The sequence below is a fragment of the Anopheles coluzzii genome, chromosome 2 (assembly GCF_943734685.1).
Source record: "Anopheles coluzzii chromosome 2, AcolN3, whole genome shotgun sequence".
Classification (NCBI taxonomy): Eukaryota; Metazoa; Arthropoda; class Insecta; order Diptera; family Culicidae; genus Anopheles; species Anopheles coluzzii.
In genome coordinates this window covers 54,520,981-54,540,290 of record NC_064670.1, presented here as the reverse complement: position 1 = coordinate 54,540,290, position 19,310 = coordinate 54,520,981, and the positions used below count along the sequence as shown (strand labels likewise).

The 19,310-nt window shown below is 39.5% G+C and overlaps 1 protein-coding gene across 6 annotated transcripts in view; it reads left to right on the top strand.

Moving 5' to 3' along the window:
• LOC120949236 (protein kinase shaggy-like) overlaps positions 1-15,527 on the top strand; it is a 28,926-nt gene extending 13,399 nt beyond the window's left edge. For 3 of the 6 annotated variants that reach the window (XM_040366407.2, XM_040366408.2, XM_040366409.2), the window contains exons 3-11: positions 1,561-1,751; positions 3,408-3,491; positions 4,135-4,188; positions 5,665-5,775; positions 5,912-6,149; positions 6,254-6,447; positions 7,016-7,075; positions 8,884-9,070; positions 9,170-14,420. In XM_040366407.2, the coding sequence (XP_040222341.2) occupies positions 1,561-1,751; positions 3,408-3,491; positions 4,135-4,188; positions 5,665-5,775; positions 5,912-6,149; positions 6,254-6,447; positions 7,016-7,075; positions 8,884-9,070; positions 9,170-9,513 (1,463 nt within the window). In that variant the 3' untranslated portion in view covers positions 9,514-14,420. Of the gene's footprint in view, positions 1-1,560; positions 1,752-3,407; positions 3,492-4,134; positions 4,189-5,664; positions 5,776-5,911; positions 6,150-6,253; positions 6,448-7,015; positions 7,076-8,883; positions 9,071-9,169 lie in introns of all 6 variants that reach the window. The other 3 variants (XM_049605628.1, XM_049605627.1, XM_049605629.1) reach the window with 3 other exon arrangements.
• Positions 15,528-19,310: the final 3,783 nt, after the last annotated feature.

Sequence of the window (19,310 nt, the reverse complement as noted above, 5' to 3'; positions counted from 1 at the left end):
CCACAAGTCAAATTTTGCTGCTCATTGCACTGTACCGTTTAGAAATATCACGTTATGAATGCTTCCCATTTCTTATTGTACTTAATTGTAACATGTGTACAACGAAATAAATTTCGTGAAAATAGGCTAATGTTTTGCATAATTGCAATTCAATTTGCCATAGTGGAGTTGTGCATACGGTCGGTCAGCATGATCGATCTTAATTCGATTGCCCTAGTTCCGGTTGGCAACTTAGGTGCTGTTTGAAGTTCAACCCCTACTTATATAGTATTGGGCATTCTGATGGCTCGCGTCTATATCGATGCAATAGTTTTCAGATCAGTGCAAAATAGTAAGAAAATGTATGTAAACACATCACATAAAATCATTCTCCAAACTCAGGTTTTAAACCTAGAATATTTTAGCTTTTAAATCAATTTAAGGCATCAAGCTTTCAGCCTAGATAGAACCCAAAAAATGGAGACATACCTCGACTTGTCGCATGCCACTGCCATTTTTAACCCAAATGAGAACATTCTTTTGCACCCACAAAGCACCGCTGCTTTAACAGTCCAACGCGAGCTCGATTGGCATAAATTATACAGAATTTCTCCTACTTACCTTTACGGTTAACGACGGCAACATCGTCAACCTGACCACCGCCCGATGACCTGAATGCGTTTTGCGTCACTCATGTCCAATAAAATATGATTCAATCGATTGGAGACTTTTAAGAAGCTAGCACCAACTAGAAAGAAATCCAATCAATTGTGTTTCAATTAATGGAAGCAAAGTGTGTGCCGGCATGGTTCACGTTTCGCCAATAATGTGTGTGATGGTTGATGGTGTTTTACATTGGGCCATGCAAATAAATAAATCATGGCGTGTGGAACCGGCATCACGGGCCACGGGCAGAGAATTTCTCCATCCTCAAAATGTGACGTATCGTTCATGAAGCTATAGACCACTAAAAATAGAAACAAGTAAAGGTGCTTACAAGATTGTGGTGAAATTATAATTTTACGTTCAAACGCAAACCTCCAATTGATGTGTAGTTCGACCGATCGATATTTCGGCTCCCTGTAAGAAGGCGTACGCAGTAGTAGACCAACGTTTTTTCCGTCACGGTCACAGGCAGAATCTATGGAAAATGTTGTATGTCAAAGCTCCTGTCAAGATGGTATACAACTAAGACTATCCACCAAAGCTTCTCCATAAGCTTGCAAAGCTACTTTACCTTTGGGCCAAGGCCAGGCAGACGTTAGTTGAACAGTTTGTTTTTTGTTACCTTTTTGTTTGCAACTTCTACCACTAATTAGGGCGTAAACTAGGAAGAGCTGAAGTAGAAAAGAGTGCAACTCTTTATACAGGACCAACACCGGAACTGGTCAGAAGGGAAAGGCGCTGTGTAAAAACTCTTTCGCCAGTTGATTTGCGCCTGACTGTCACCGAGCGTTGTAGCATCGTTACAAAGTTCGCGCTCTAGCTGGTTTGATTGCAGCACGCTCACCTTAACACCCCAATCATATTTCTAATCGTATTTGCATCTTCTCTGTTTCTTCCTTCTCACTCTCCCTGCAGGTAAGGACGGTTCCAAAGTGACGACGGTTGTAGCTACACCCGGACAAGGCCCAGATAGACCACAGGAAGTATCATACACAGATACTAAGATAATTGGCAATGGAAGCTTCGGTGTCGTCTTCCAGGCGAAACTCTGTGATACGGGCGAGCTAGTCGCTATCAAGAAGGTGTTACAGGACAAACGATTTAAGGTAAGTGTGTGGCTGAATAAGACGGAAGAAAAGATAGTCCACCACCGACGGATGTGACCGCACATGCTTCACTAACATGCATGCAATAGTGTGATAAGCAACGAAGAAGGGCGTTGCTAATATGACTATCATTAGGATGTTATTAGCGGCGGTTGCAACAGCGGGGAAATCGACATGAATTCAATTATGCTACCTTGGGCCGATTAAACTGCATGACAACACGGCAGCCTGTGGGTTTGTTGAACGCGGTGGTGGCATATGGTACCAATGGAAACTATTTCCAGCCGACTGCTTGTACCTGTGTACGGGATAAAGGATACTATTAAATGGCACAGCCTAGCGAGATATGGGATGCACGATAGGTGTTGTTTTTGTTTCACCAAGTACAAATTTATTTATTTCCGACTCACATTCACAGCGATGTGCGGCGGTGTTAAATTGTTTTGAGATGTTAATTAGGAGTCTCAACAGGATGCCCTCGTTGCATCATTCATTCGCCCAAGCGTGCATTCATTCATGCGTTGCAGTTTAGCGGTTACATGTGAATTAACCGCCGCATACACAGAAAAAAATCCTTGATTGTGCATATTTCTATAGGATGCCTTTATAATCGATTAATCAAGGTAGAGGTAGAAACACTCAGCAAACATTTTATTTAGGACAATTTTCTTTGCTCGCAACAACACTTGTACGAACTCAGAACGGGTTGTTTGTGTCCAATACATTTATACCACGTTTTTTCAATGCGTCAACACGCTAAGGAGACAAATAAAGATGACTCATGATACACCTCTCTCCATATAGTGAGCACCACGAAAATAGGCGAAACAAAAACAATATCAACAAAATCCATAAATAACTACCTTTAACCAACGGTCAATATAATGTTGTATGATCAAAAGCACCCAACATAATTCGGATGATCGTCTTCAGTTGATCCAATCGATTGTGGAAACACAGTTCTGTCTGTCTATGTCCATCATCGATGTACCTTCTAATGTATGCCGCTGACGGGTTAGGTAGAATCATTTTAGACGTCATCGGAAGTCTAATTGTTATACTCACAGTTAGTTCTCCACACCGTCTATCGATTGGAAATAGCTCAAATGAAGATTTGTATGTGTGAGTGTAAGAAAATATTGTTAAAAGTTATCGAGTACAATATGAATTCTGACAAGAATTGGGCTTCCAGCGCTAGATAGGTTTGAATTAAATCGGTGGCCATAAAATTGAAAGCTTTCAGGTATTTTATTTGGCTTTTGTCTGTTGTAAACAGAGGCATTGAAGGGTTTGCTATTGAATTATGATGATTGTCATTATTGTTATTGCCATTGAAGGGTTGCTTAAGCAATTGGTCCGTTTTAGCTGAGTCGTGTTCGTTATATTCATCACAAGCGGTACCGTATACAACGCGTGAAAAAATAAGGATTATTGATTAGTGTTACAGAATATACACGCAAGGCAAAGCAAAGGTTGGTTTCTTTTGCCCTGCTAATCGGCCATCTGTCGTCGACCTGGGCCTGTATTAATTATTCACCAACATAGCTTTCCGTTTGTTCTATTATTTTCTAGACAATTCTGCCACCTTACGGAGCAATCCTAGTTAACCACACGTGTGTACTGATGTGTTAATTTGTCTTTCCCTTCCCGTTTCAGAACCGTGAACTACAGATCATGCGACGACTAGAACACTGTAACATCGTTAAGCTAAAATATTTCTTCTACTCGAGTGGCGAAAAGGTATGTATTGAGAGTCCAGTGGCAAGTTCACACAGTGCGGCGGAAATGATCTGTAGCCCTAGGAGAGCGTCGGAGTTTCTAGTTTATGTGCTAGAGCCGTTAGACTATTTTATTATTTTACTTTCTCACATTTTGGCAAAAACCATTGCTGATCAAAAGCCAAAATCCTGCTAAAGTTGTACTTTTCTGCTTTAAATATATGTACAATTGAAGGTATTTGCGCAAAGTTGAATGTTATTGGATCCATTTCTACGATGAAATACGTTGTGCAAAGTAACATTTCGTCAGTCTCGATAACGTATATTCACTATCTCACTATCCTGGTATTGCCTTCTGAATAGCTGTTTTGTTCCTCTTTTTTCTTTCTTTCTCTCATCCGTGCTATTTGCGTAAAATCTTGCTCCGATAGCTTCAAAAAGGATGGCAATTGTCTTCCACTTTTGTATTAATGATATTCTTTTCTCTTTTTTATTTCAACTTATTCTAACACTAAACATACATTTCATTGAAAATCGTCATTATTCGTTTTAAAAACTAAAATCACCTACTTCCATTTGGATCAAATATCCCTGATTACCATCATATCCCGTTCATGTCCAAATTTCATCCTCCATGCAACATTTTGAATCCACACATTCTACAGCGTGATGATTTTCCCTTGGACATGGGACTATTCGCCGGTGCCTTGCAGACGCAGGTAGAGAGACAAATACGAAAATCGTATGAACGAATGTGAAAAAAACGAATATGCACACCGCTAGCTCCCCTCAGAGACGTGCGAACTGCAATAAAATGCAGCTGATGCGGAGTGCTCGTGCGTGTGGCGCCCCCACTTGTATAATGCTCCCCATGCTCCGTGTGGCAATGATTGGATCGTTGTTGATAAGCAATGCTTACCTTTCCCTTCCTAACATCCGTTGAATGATCAGTATGCTCTCCTGCAACGGAAAACACGGAGATTAGGGCTAGTAAAAAAATAGCCCTAATCGAACACCACGCACATATCACACACACATTGTTTCCGCTCATTAGCTCCCATGTGGAATGTACTGATGCTACTTTAAATCAAACACAACCGCCAAGTAAAACCTCTTTCCCGTGTGCTAATGAATTTTATTGTGTGGTTTTGTTATTTTACTAGTTAAATACTCCCTTTCGATACGATCATTTAATTTACCCTGCAACACACGATCATATGTGAGTTTCTATTTTTAAAAGTAAAATCCATTCATGGCGCGCGGTTGCTAGTAAATAAACTTGTTCGTCGATGTTTTATCCCCCGTCCTGTAATGACAAAACCTTACTAGGACTTTTGTTTTAAGTTTCAAAATTTGTATGCTTGTTTTTACTTTGAAAACATCCTGCGGGCGTGTGTATGTCCGTTTCGAGTGTGTGAATAATAGCGTGTAAAAATAAATGATTTCATTATATAACCTGTTTTTTACTGTCCAAATATGATGCCTCTGTAAAAGTGCAAATTTATACTTGTTTTGCACTGATCTGAGGCTCGTAACGATTTGAATCGAGAACTATCAACATATTGACTCCAATGCTCTTATTGAAGCTAATTTTCAAACGAGAGATTCCTGTCAATTTTGTTTTATCGACGTCACGATTCTCTACAGTTGTTTGCACAAATGGATGCCGGTATTCAAGAACGTTAACGTATGGACTTTTTGTACAGCGCACGAACCGGTTGCGTGATACTGCAAAATAGATTCAGGCCGCATGAATTTATACAACCAGTATCAACCGGATCATAAAACACTCAAATTAAGTTTTCAAAAATGTAAATTAAGTGTGCATACCATATGTTGGATACATTGTCAAGTACATACAAAATACAAAATATTCTGAAGATATAAAACCTGTTTAAAAAACATATATACTACACTACGATACAAACTGAATGTATCAACCCTAATATTGATTAATATACTTTCTTAATGGTTTGAGCTATTTTGGTCACAATTGTGGTTATTTCCTTTCAGCAACACAAACGCTTGCTTTTTTTTTTTGGTGATAATAGTGCTGATGTGTAGATTGGTTGATACATTTCAAAAGTGTTTGAAGTTGTGCGCTACTAACAATTTAAAAAAAAGTATTTTGCTCACAAACAAAGCCGTTCTGTGTACACTAATGATTGTTTTTGCGTCTATTTCCCCCCTTACAGAAAGACGAAGTTTATCTGAACTTAGTGCTCGAATATATCCCAGAAACGGTTTATAAAGTCGCCCGTCACTATGCTAAGAACAAGTTAACGATACCTATCAACTATATCCGAGTAAGTAGTGGACCAGAAACTACATCTGTCAGCAGTATGTAGGTTACTGACCTATACGTTTGTTTGTTTTTGTTCTTCTATTTCTCACCTTCAACGCAACTTCGTCACCCGGCGGCGGTCTATTTCTGGCGTGCAGATTTACATGTATCAATTATTCAGAAGTCTTGCTTATATTCACTCGCTTGGTATCTGTCACCGTGACATCAAACCACAGAACCTGCTGCTTAATCCTGAGACGGCAGTGCTAAAGCTGTGCGACTTTGGAAGCGCCAAGCAGCTGCTGGACGGTGAGCCAAACGTGTCGTACATCTGCTCCAGATATTATCGAGCACCGGAGCTGATATTCGGCGCTATCAATTACACCACTAAAATTGGTAAGAAATGGATATGCCTTGTACATGTATGTTACATCGTAACACCTTATTGATTTATTTTTTCTCATTTCATGACAATGTGAAACAACGATGCTTTGCAACAGACGTATGGAGTGCAGGATGCGTGCTTGCAGAACTGTTGCTCGGACAACCAATCTTCCCGGGAGATTCTGGCGTCGATCAGCTGGTGGAAATCATCAAAGTCCTCGGCACACCGACACGGGAGCAGATCAAAGAGATGAATCCCAATTATACGGAATTCAAATTCCCTCAGATCAAGAGTCATCCATGGCAAAAGGTACGCGCTGATTGTGGGAGTGCTTTTTCATCAGCAGCCAAACTCCTCAGGACACGCTGCTTGTTTTGAGCATTGAGAATCAACTTCACAGCATACATAGAATCTTTTGTCGTTTCCCGCATTTCCATTCCCAGCCTTATCAATCCATCTGATGTGAGAATGTTTCCTCCCATTTACGGATCATTAAAGATCGCACATGCAGATTCATTCTTTTGGATTGAGCTTACCACCCACTTGTGTTGATTCTCCCTCTCTCTCTTCTATATCCATTTCCTGAAATTGTAACACACCAGATACGAGAGGTTTTCGCTTAACCAGGGTGTATATTTGCATCCAACTCCGAAGGCTTTTTACTTCCTACGTTCATTCCCCTTAAAACCGTTTACGTGAACGTTTCCTACCCGTTACTCGTGTTTCCTGTGCTTTGAGAACAGTGCCACGTGTGTGCTTGTTGTGCAATCAGTGGCCAATCAGTTGGTTGCTGTGCAATGTTATGCAGTATTTAGTCGACTTCAACAGTGCCAAAACGAAAATCATTTTCCGTCCGATTCGCTTCGACTCATTTCAGTTAATGCTAGAGCGAATGTCTTTCCCTACCACGACCAAGACCGACCACCAACGTATTAGAGTAAGAAATGGAAGTTTGTAGTCGAAAATAAGAAACGAACGAACTTACCGCTAGCCTACCTTTTTTTTTTCTTACTATACTTACGCTCATTTCGGCCACTACCAACACTACAAAATACACGACAAGCCAATACTACTCTACTTCTACACCATGACCAAGAATGGTTTTAAAAATACTGCCGCATCCTGTTCGTTTACAGTTCATTTCCGTTTATCTTATACAAGTAGCCAAGTAGCAGTTAGACAATGAACAATCTTTTGCAATCGTTCAGTGTACATCAAATGAATCAATTTCATCGAATGAGCGCACTAATACGAAATTTTTCGAAAGCACAGCTACAGACCCTTGAGAACATGTACTCCTACATATCCTAGACGAGGGCTAGTATGCGGAAAGATAATTTGTTTATGTTATAACATGTGTTGATTTTATTCTTCAGTGTTATTTTCATCTGGGTTTTATTGTGTTTTTAAATGTATACTTTTCTGTCAGCACTTCATTTATTCACTCTAGAATGTTTTTTTTTTTTGTCTCAAAATGGCATAGCGAAAAAATGGAGTATAGCTAACTACTGTGTTTGATTTTGTTTTATTCTTAAATGCCTTTGTGTATGCATATGGTGTAATTTTCTTACAAGAACACAAACAATATGATACCATGCGCACACAAACACACACCTACACACGCTCAAGCACGCACACACACATACACACACACACACACATACACACACACACACACACACTCACACTCACAATCACAATCTCCTTACATACTCAGACAACCAAGTACAGCCGCGCAACCATTCTACTAAACGCAGTTTTCTGTTTGGTCTGGTGAAGTGTGATTGTCTGATAATGTTTTTTTTTAATCAAGATTTTTAATTCATTTATCTGTTTTAACGTTCTGAGCTGCTGCTTCTCCCTTTGAGTAGGGATTGAAATTGAAATCAGCGTAAAATCATTCGCTTCGGGGACGTGATCAATTTAACACAGCACCTTTAATCGCATAAATTGTGGTTTGTGTCCATTCGATCTTTCATCGTGACGAAATTTTACCAGTAAACAAATAATCAAGCCATTGAAGTATCATCATCTCGTAGATTTTTCGTCTGTCAACTATAGACCATTGTTTCTTAAAAAGTATGCGTTTCGTTCTTGCGCTGCACTGCAGTGCTCGATTAGAGCGTAATGCGCTTGGATTTTGTTTTCCAATGCTTCAAATCCATACCATACCGTTGCACTGATTTCATGTCACTCTGTCATGCGCGCTCTATTTATTTTAACTGAACAGTGAGTCGAATCGAGTCTTTTAATTGAACCAATCCATCGCTTGTTCGTCGGTTGATGTAGGCTGCTTCAATGGGTTTTGTTTATCGCTTATCCTTTTTTTTTCCTACGCAACGGATCTCTATTGCTTTTCTTCTCTATGTCAGCATTTTCATTCTGCCAATTCTACGACTGCGTGTCTTTGTGGAAACGTTCTTCCGCGGTTGTAAGCACTTTTAACGAGTTGCAAGAGTTCTGTTTCTTTGTGTAGTTTTTCTTTATTTTCACTACCAACTATTTACCACCGGTGTGCCGAACGGATAGCCTTCTGTTCTATTTCCTTCACGTTTAATATATCCTCCCTTTGCTAATTTGTGATGCCTCCTTCAGTTCTGACCCAGTTTGGCATAATGTGTCCGTGTTTTCCCCCCTGCTAGTCACGCTGATGGGACTGCGACGCACGCAATGCAATGCGTTTCTTTCGATCGCTACTAGACTTACGCTGACTAATATGTTCCTAATGGTTTACACTCTATTAAGGTGTTCCGGACACGCACCCCACCGGAAGCGATCGCACTGGTTTCCCGTCTGCTGGAGTACACGCCGGGCACGAGAATTACTCCGATGCAAGCATGTGCCCATCCGTTCTTCAACGAATTGCGAGAAGGCAGCAAGTATCTGCCGAACGGTCGCGAATTTCCACCGTTGTTCAACTTCACCGAGCAAGGTATGGTGTAGAGATCAATGCTGCTGAATATGTGAAACACGCTCATAGGACAATTTTATGGATTTTCGTTCTTCTTTTGCTTTGGAACCACATTTTTAGAGCTTGCCATTCAGCCAAGTCTGAACCTGATTCTGAGGCCCAGAAACCAAAACGAGGCCGCTTCCAAGGCAGGACAATCGTCAAGCGGATCGATGGAAGGTGGCAGCGGCAGCAGTGGCAACGGTGGTGCCGGCAGCTCATCTGGCAGCGGTGGCGTTGGAGGTAGTGGCGGTGGAGCTAGTGCCAGTAGCGCTGGCGATGCGAGCAACTTGGCGCAGCAATCCTGTAGCGGTGCAGCTGGTGGTAGCGCCGGCGCTGGCGTTGGATCGGACGATATGGCAGCCGCAAGTGGGGGTGATGCAAACACCTGTCAGCCTTCTGCTGCCACCTCATCGATGGGTTAGCTTTAATTGTGTACGAACGACAACAACCAGCCACAAGGAGCAAAATGTGCTTTAAACCTAGAGGAGAATAATAGCATGCTCAGAATAAGAGTGCAAGGAAAAACTAAAGGGAAAACAATACTTGTCCTCTAGCACTCGAACTGGGCGTTACTGTCTGACGTAGACACTAGGAAGCGACTGTGTACAAGTGTTTGCACGCAATTTTGAGAACCACGGCCAGCAAACGGCACACAAAATCAATGAAAAGTTAAAAAAAATTAAGTAGTAAAACCGAAAGGAAAGGGGATCATCGCACTTGCAAACGCAGCGATGTTGATCGATAACAAGCAAAACTAGCTGTGCGTAATGTCGGACATATGGGACTAGTGCAGAAATAGCGGTTACGCAAAGTAACGAGGTATGTGTGTAAAAGTTTAATGTTAAATTTATTTTTAATTATTATTTAAAGCATCGGGATCGTCAAGAATGCTATACATTGATGTATCGCTGTGCAACATGAAAAAATCATTTAAAAAACATGTTAAAGAAGCAACACAAAGCGACGCGTGGCATGTGCGGATGTTCGTAATGGTATGGTCCAAACACAGAAGATGTAGTTAATCTGTTTTGATCGTTTTGTTCGACTTTTTTGTTTCTTTATTTTTTACTTCGAAGCAGTCATCATTTAGACGGAAAGTACCGTGCAGAAACGTGTGTAGTGTGATGCCCTAGTGTGAGTGTAAAATCATGTAAAGCCCTACGAGTGGTGTGTATGGTTTGCTAAGGGTTATTAGAGAATCACTTACGTTCTCTAAACCAAAACCCACGCAAACCATCCACACTTACCTTCTCTTACACACAAAATAAAAGTTGTACATTTATATCCACGAAGATTACTGCAGCGCGCGCACTCCCTTAGCTGGTGGGGGCACTTCTAGCAAACAGGGTGGCTAACACTAACAAACAGGGTGGTTGAAAAACAACGCCGTTCGATTGCGGTGTGAGAATGCCGGTAGTGTGTTAGCAATGAGTGTATGTACATTTCACATAGCTTTGTTTTAGTTTCTTTACGATAAAATGCAAAGTGAAAGAAACATAAACTAAATGGTTAAACTGAATTTTATTACTGCACACAAGTACGCATGAAACAAAAATCAAACCACCCCCCAATATCTGTATGTAAAAGGCATATGAAGTAGAACAATGTTTGCAACAGTTCCAAACAGCGCGGGGATGTGTAGAGAGGTATTTAACATACTTTTGTGTTGAGAGAAATCTTCTAGAACCGAGCACAGGTGCTGTATTGCAACCCCTAGTAAGCCAGCGCTGTGAAAACACACACACGCGCACGTTTTAAGACCCAACAACGATGGTGAGTGGTAGACTTATTTTAACGATTCAATAGTACCTTGCTGGGTTTGTAAATCGTTTGTATACCTCCATGTGTGAAATTTGCAATTTTTCGGCTATTGATTAAATATTTAATTTTTAGTATGTTATCACAGAGCAACGGTTCACCCCAACAGAACAACCATTATGGAAAGGAAATGATGATTAATATATTGTTACTAAATCACGCCAAGTCCAATCAATAAACAAACGGGTCTTGCATGACTTGAAACAGAAGACCGTTTTAGGTAAAGGGCCGGACCGATACGAGATTGCGAAAGATGCGCGTGTGTGTGGCGTTTGCGTTAACGTCATTGACAGAACACAAAAAACCATGTTCAACGATATGGCGTACCGTAAAATATGTAGGAATCTACAATAAAAAGGCCAATAAATCAGACCCGACGCGCGAAATGCAGGTTGGCGTATTTGATCGTGCCGTTAGTTCCGTAAGCTTACAGATTTTGGGGCTGTTCCGATGAGTCAACCGTCACACACACACACTCTGACATTGCAGTGGGTTGAATTTGTCTTACACATCTTTTGTCTTCTTTTTTTTTTTTAATTGGTGTAATTGCGCATTATTTGCTATGGTGCATTATCAAGCAAATTGTGCATTATGTGCTGTTTGCGGTAAAGGGGGAATGCACACGCTGTCACGTCGTTTCTGTAATCAGTTTATAAAATTAGTATGCGATATACATCGACGAAAGCTCTTTTCTTTTGCCCAAAGCATAAGTGCAGCGCGACGATCCATCCATCACACGATTTCGATCGATTTTGATGAGAGGTGCGTTTGTTGGCTATATTCTGCTCTGGACATGTCATTGTCGTTGGCAAGAAGAAGTCATTGTATAAAGGAGGCGGTTCTGCTGCAAATCTAGCACACAACCACCACATACCGTAGATGTAAGATTTGATGCTGTCGCATATCTACGTTGCTGACGATCTTGTCGATCTCACGCTCGTTCTGCAGCGAATCTATGTAAACGCCTAGAAAACAGGCAAACTACCGGCGAACACGTTGCTGTTCAATTTCGCGTTTCGCATGTGAAATATACAAAACAGTCACACCTTTCTAAGCTAGGAAAAGGTATACTACTGCAGTTTGCATACTGTGCGCCTGTTACACGCAGCAGCAACGGAAAAAAACGCGTATGATTGTTAAAAGGCGGCAGGCAAATGGCTGCTGATTTCTTTTCTTTTTTTTTTAATACGTTTCGTGTGTTGTTTTCATTAGATTTGCGCGAATGAACGGGAAAAGGTGTAAGAAATGGCTTTTTCCAGGTAATGATCCATTTTTGCTGTTAAAAGGTGTAAAATAAAGTTAGCTTTTGCTGTTAGGAAAGTTTTCTCAGACTAAGCAAATTTAATGGCGCACTCTATAACGTGTGTGTGTATGTGTGTGTGTGTGTGTGTGTACGAACATTACAGTTAGGACGAGAAAGTTTGCTAAAGTTTCTTTTCCGAGATGAGCTAAATGATGAAGCTCTAGAGTAAATGGGAAAAATCATATACATAATATATACACACTCACGTACATGCATGTGTCTGTATGCATGAGCAAGGCTAGACGAGCAAAAAAGTATATGTTTAATCATCTGATAAATTATTTTAAATGAATGAAAATTAAAAAAAAAACGCAGACAGAAGTAGAACAGATGAGTAGTGAAAACACATAATATATAGAGACAAACATAGGAAGACGTATATGACTAAAATGATTGTAGTATATATATATAAATATATACATATATATAATAAAAATAATAAAATGGAAAGGAAAATATACATATTACAGCATAAGTAATTTAAACGCAACTTCTAATTGGACTGGAAGCTAACTGGCAAGTGGCTGAGCTACCACACTTTATGCATGCAAAGTGAAAACAAAAACTGGCGAGAAAATGACTAACTACAACTGATTTAAATGTTGATTTTGGTCTGAACTCTGTATGTCGTTCAACAACAACAAAAAAACGGATTAATGGGCGGGCAGGTTGTGTTGTCAAAAACGATTCCGTATTCGCTGCTAAACAAAATCCCGTGCGATGCAGCGACTGTATGGATACTGTTTTCTTTTTCGTAATGTTAAATTACATCGTGCATCTACAATGCAATGCGGTAAAGGATTGTGCCCTATGTGTATGTTATCGGTAGGGCGTGGACCAGTGGTTGATTCATTCCCCCCTTCCACACGCGTCACTTGTGGTTTCGTGTGAGGAAAATAGGAATGGTGTGGTTTGTTTCGTAGTGTAGCTTATCGTTGGAGAATCATGCAATCAAATCGGATTTAGAGCTATCCCGCAGAATCCATACCCTAATTCAAATGAATTCAAGAAGAAGCGGCTAAGTAAACAATTAAAAAGAAGAAAAAAACTATATATCATACATATGACACTTCACTTCACCACTACAGGTCCGCGGCACAGAAAGCAGTGAACTTTATCGTGTATTATAGGCATATTAGCTAACTCTAACACTCTTATTTAACGAACGAACACAAAACTGATGCAGCAAACATTGTTAGATTGAACCTTAACAAAAGGAGAAAAAAGGCAGAAATAAACAAACCCACAAACAGCAGAGCGCAGGATAAACTCGTAAAAATCCGCTATAGGGCATTTCACTTATACTCAACAAAAGTTAATAGTAATAAACGCTAGCAAAAGATTTATAAAGAGGCAAACAAACGCGAAAATTCGTAGCAAAATTTTGCAAACATGTGACCAGAAACGCTGGCCCAGCAGCACGAACACGAAAAGTAAAACCAATACAAAACAAAACGAACAAGACAGCAGCTGTAAGACATATAGAAACTGTGTTGTAAGACATATAGAAACACTGCGTAACAAAAGTGAAGACAAAAAAAAATGTTTCCCATTGTTCTAAAACTAAAAATATCTACACACACACACACAAGCACACAGCAACACACACACCCTCAGACTAAAGGAGAACACCAAATTTGAGAATAAATGTGTGTCGTAATCACATATGCAAAAAAAGGAAAAAAAATCATTTTCTCTCTTAGTAACTACACAGGCACAAACAAAAGCATGCGTAATGAAAAAAAAACGGTTAAACAACTAAACAATTGACATGTAATACAATTTACCATTTTTAAAACAAGTCCCTTGAAACCATAACAAACCAGACCGGAACCGTACACTTACACAAAACACGAAACAAAACAACAAACTTATGTGCAAAACAAGTAAAAGTGCATTGTTAGCAGACAAAAATGAATTCAAAATGTGACGAATAAAAAAATACATAAAACAATACAAAAAAATCTAAGTAATCTTTACAAACTACATATAAACTTATATATTACTTTCACATGCAATCATGTACACAAAATCAGAAGTGTATAAACGAAAGCAACAGATCGGTTGAAAAGGTATACAAAAACAAACTACAGGAAACTGGAAAGCGAAACCAACCGATCATTAATTGTTTAGTTTTTTTTTTTTTGTTGTGATTTATATTGTCTAACAGAATCGTATTTGTCATAAAACTGCATTGTTTAATACGTGTTTCGCTCTGTTTCCGTCACGATTGTATGTTGTTTTTAGTTCAGCAAAGAAAATGTTGAGAAAAAGGATATTTTATTGCGTTCTGCAGAGAGAGAGGGGAGGAGCTGAAGATTGTGACATTGGTATAGAATAGTAAAGGAACGTTCTTATCAAAATCATATCCAGCTGCCAATGGAATGATAAAGCGGTTAGGGGAGAGAAAATCTAACACAAGGTCTTTCCGATCTCATAGAGCAAAACAGTAGCAGAATGAAGGACCGATTTAATAACGCAGCACAGAAGCTGGATTGCGTACGTACGCGCATGATACTCTTTAGTGGTGGTGGTAGCCGAGCAATGTGTGCCGTTACTTCCCGGATAGTAAGCGGCATGGTGGTGTGAAGCAAGCAGACACAAAAGAAATGAAGCAAAGTAAGATATAAAGCACGCAAAGCAAAACAATCTTATTCGAACAAACAAGCAAACAAACAACACACACACTTATGCTATTCATATATACGATACAATGAGTCGTGATGTCGATCGGCTAGCAATAGATCGCAAGAAGATCAGTTGAAAGAAGAAACATAACTGCACATCCTTATACCCGTAGTTACAGAATTCCAATGCAAAATAATAAAAGTTGAAAAGCAGCTATAACACAGATAAAGAAGCTAATAGAAAAAAAAATGTCACAGTGTGTTACATCCGTTTGCAAAGATAAAAGCCGAAAATCGATCTGCAAAGGCATCGGTAAGAGCATGAACACTCCGCATCTAATCAGGAACACAATAACAATAGACTCTCAAAAGACAAAAACGTGCTTCAAGCCTATGCTACTTTCCAATGGCAACAAACAATGAATGGAAAGCCACAACTATAATGGTGACAAAGATGCAGGATGAAACAAATACCACACACACACACAGACACACACACACACACACACACACACACACACACACACACACACAAACACCCAGAAACACAACAAAAGGAAATTGCAGTTCAAAATCAATAGTTAAACAAAAATTATTTCTTGTAGAAAAGGAATGCTTTTTCTGCTGATAAAGAGAGAGAGGAGAGAGAGAGAGAGAGAGAGAGAGAGAGAGAGAGAGAGAGAGAGAGAGAGGAGAAGAAGTAAAAAAAGCTTAGCGACAACGGTTGGTCGCTATAGTTTCCGTTCGTTCTGGCCACGTGTTTTATGGCCATTCTGCGCATTAGCTCTGGGCGCAAAATCTATTGCAGTTTTATTCATATATATATAGACCATGTAACGAGCATCTAACGGTTTTGCGAAATCAAACAACAAAATACTAACAAACAAAACTGTTGCTAAAATTAGCTAACACTTCGTAGAAAAAACAAAAGGTAATCACAGTTTCTCACACAGTCAGTTCAGTCAGTCAGCCAGCCAGAGTGGGGGGAGCGGAAGGTTATGTTTAAAAACGATAATACCAGTTCGTTTGCCCGAGTGCTTTTGAACGAATTGCTCTTTGGTTGCACTCTGTCCCTAGCAAAGAATAAAATTAAATATAAAAAAACGTAGTGCTTAAAAGGTCCTCTTAGTGGGATAGAGGCAAAATTGACAGAAAAAAAGAGAAAAAAAAACAAACAAAAACACAATAAAAAAGAAACAAAATAGAAATCAGAAACTGAAAAGGACCAGACCGCAGTTATTCAATCTCTGATGCAGTGGAAGAAGAAGAAAAAAAATAAAGTTTTAGCTCGTAGTTATTGTGAAGGGTCCGTGTCTTGAATATGTGTCGTTTTGTTTTGTTAATTTATTGAAACACTATATCAAGCTCTATAAATAACTGCAAACGAAACAAAACAACTGAAACATATACGAAATGCACATGTTGGAGACGATTGTTTCTTTTACAATTGATTATTATGGTCCCATAAATACTAAGTTTTCGTTTTGCGTACTTATCAAGTTGATCGTTTTCTATATATATACTTGTGTGTGTGAGTATGAATGGGGAAATGCGTTTGAAGAAAACAAAACAAAAAATAAGAGAAGGTTGATAACAATACAAACTCAGAACGTTCATTCGTCGTTCGTTTCCAACTCACTTCGAAACGATCTCTTCTTGAATCGGTTTATTTTTATACATTTACCTCTACTGTAACTTGATTCAAGCTAGTAAAATTGACTAAGTAAAGAATGATAGATCAGCACTAGGGCGTATTTTAGTACAACACTCATCTGATTATGGATTGATGAGACGAAGCATAAGAGAAAGGGAAATGGAAAAGGAAAAGGAAAAAAATCATCGCGAAAATAGAACAACAATATAGGGGAAATCTTCTAAAAAAAACGGCAAAGGAGGCAAAGTTTAAAAAAAACTAAAATACTAAAAATAAATAGAAACAAAGGAAAAAAGAACAAATCAAAGTAAGAGCAGACAAGTAAGAAAGTAAAACCAAAGCGCATATGCCGCAAAACAGGGCTAGAAACATCACAACGCAGGAAAACAAAGTGTTGCGGACGAGTTATGATGAGATGGAAAATGAGATCGGGAAAACCATAAAGCGTGAATCAGTTTTGTAAAAACTTGTATGTTTGTTATAGCTTATAGTAAAGACGAACCAGGGAAGAAAAGTAGGCGATGAGCAGATGATGCAAGAGCTGCTAGAGCTGGAACAGGCCACAGTGTTGACAGATGTCATAACAAACTGCAAGAAAAAAATACAACTGATCGATAGAGAGAAAGATAAAGAATAAAAGAGAGAGAGAGAGAGAGAGAGAGAGAGAAAGAGAGAGAGAGAAAGATAAAGAATAAAAGAGAGAGAGAGAGAGAGAGAGAGAGAGAACGAGAACAAGAACGAGAACGGGAACGACGAGAAAGAGAGATTGAGTGAGTGTGTGAGTCGGAAGAGAGTGATGGGGGGAGGGGGTTATAAGGGTGAGAAAGAAAGAAAATAGATCAGTCAAATTGCAGCGGAGTTGAGCAATTTGGATGGTGTACTGTCCTGTGGCAATTATTCAAGTATAGAAATAGTGCATTTCCATTACATTCTGTCGTCTCTTACGTCCACACCACGAACGAAGAAATTGAATGAAAGAAGAACTGTGTAACTGTCAGTGGAATGCTGGAAGAGATAAACAAATGGCCGATGTTTGTTAAAACAAAAAAACGCAAAATAAAAACAGAAGACAGAAAATACAGCCGGGCGATAGTCAGAGTAAAGAAGAGAGCGATAGAAAGAGTGAAAATGTGTGGAAGATGTGGATCAAATGAAATGAAAAGAAATGATTCGCTGTAAAACGGTAGTAATGGATTATGGTAATGATGATGGTATGAGCGTAACAGATAATTGCAATAAATGTTATAACGAAAAACCTGTAAATGATAAATTTCAACCACTTTCCATCGTTTTGAGTAATTTATATGGACTTCTTTTCGTTTTGGAAGTGTTTTCTATTTGCAGGGCAGTGCATTCTTGTTTAATATTATCAGCCGCCTGGAGTATTCTGCAGCCGCTACGATAGGGAATATTGATATTGACGGGAGATTGACTATGATGCAACCAGTTGGGACAAATGGAATGTGGCGAGAAGAACATACAGGGGTTTGTAGAGTTTTCATTATTTTGGGACACTTTCTTGAATTATTCTTAGGGGAAGTGTGTTGGAACGCAGTAAACGTGGACTGTTCTCTTCAAGTGGTGAAATCAAACTAACATTTATTGAACATATGTGTACATGACTACTATGATTAAATTCAATCCTGCATGCTAGGATTCCTTCACTCCTCCTCAAGCTGCAGCGATTGAAGTCCCATTTTCTTACGGCATTTATCCAACTTCACTTTCGACAATGGCTTTGTCAATGCGTCAGCGATCATAAGTTCGGAAAGGCAGTATTGAATCTGTATAACGTTGTTATTCACCAGGTCCTGGATACCGAATGTCGATAAGCTTAGTTCTTCCACCGACAAACCGACGTGACACTGGCGTTACAAAAGTGTCCCACACAAAAGTACAGTAGAGCGTCGATTATCCGGGCAGCTCGGGACCGGACGGTTGCCGGTTAATCGATTTGCACGGATAATGGTCCAAGAAATGTCAAACGCATATAAAACATATGAAATTCACTAGTTTTATTATTAATTCACCGAGAATCAATCGATTAATCGTTAGTACAATATTATTTTAATCAAAAACTGTAGGTTTAACAACTGTTCATGAACAAAAATGAATTTCGAAAATACCCCTAGACACTACCGAGCTGCACAACAAACTGGTTACCCAATTGATTATCGCTGCAAACTTTCACCGTACGTATGAACATCTGTCAGATTTTTGCGCACGGTTAAGCCCCCCGCCGGTTAATCCGTCCCCGGATAATCGACGTTCTACTGTACTGTCATTTACCAGTGAGGCGAACACTTCTGTCAAAGTAAGCTCTGTTCACAGCTGCTTCGATGTAAACAACTTTTCTAAATACAAATGGCGAAGGAAGTGTGAGGCAAGATTTTGTGAGACTAATTGGACAAAACACACAGGAAAATCATTTTATAAGTTTTCAAATAAACGCAAAAGATGTGAGAAGTACATAAAACAATACGCATTGGAATTTGCGAAGAAAAACAAAAAGGGGGTTTTAGCAGTTTCTTCTCTGTGTCAGTGTAGTAAGCGAATCATTATAGAGATGGCGCTAGTGTTTAACGTATTTTCATTTGAAATAAGGAGACAACTTTTGAGGCTCATTTTGTTCGAAGTGTCACGTCGGTTTGTCGGTGGTTCTTCTACATCCTCCTTCGGCTCGCAACATCGCCAGGCAGCTCTGATTATCTTCACGGATAACGAATGGTCCAGTCGTCTTCTCGCCTACATCTTTCAAATGTTTTTGCAACCAGAGCAGCTCTCGACCGGCCTCCGCTAAAGCGACATATTCCGCCT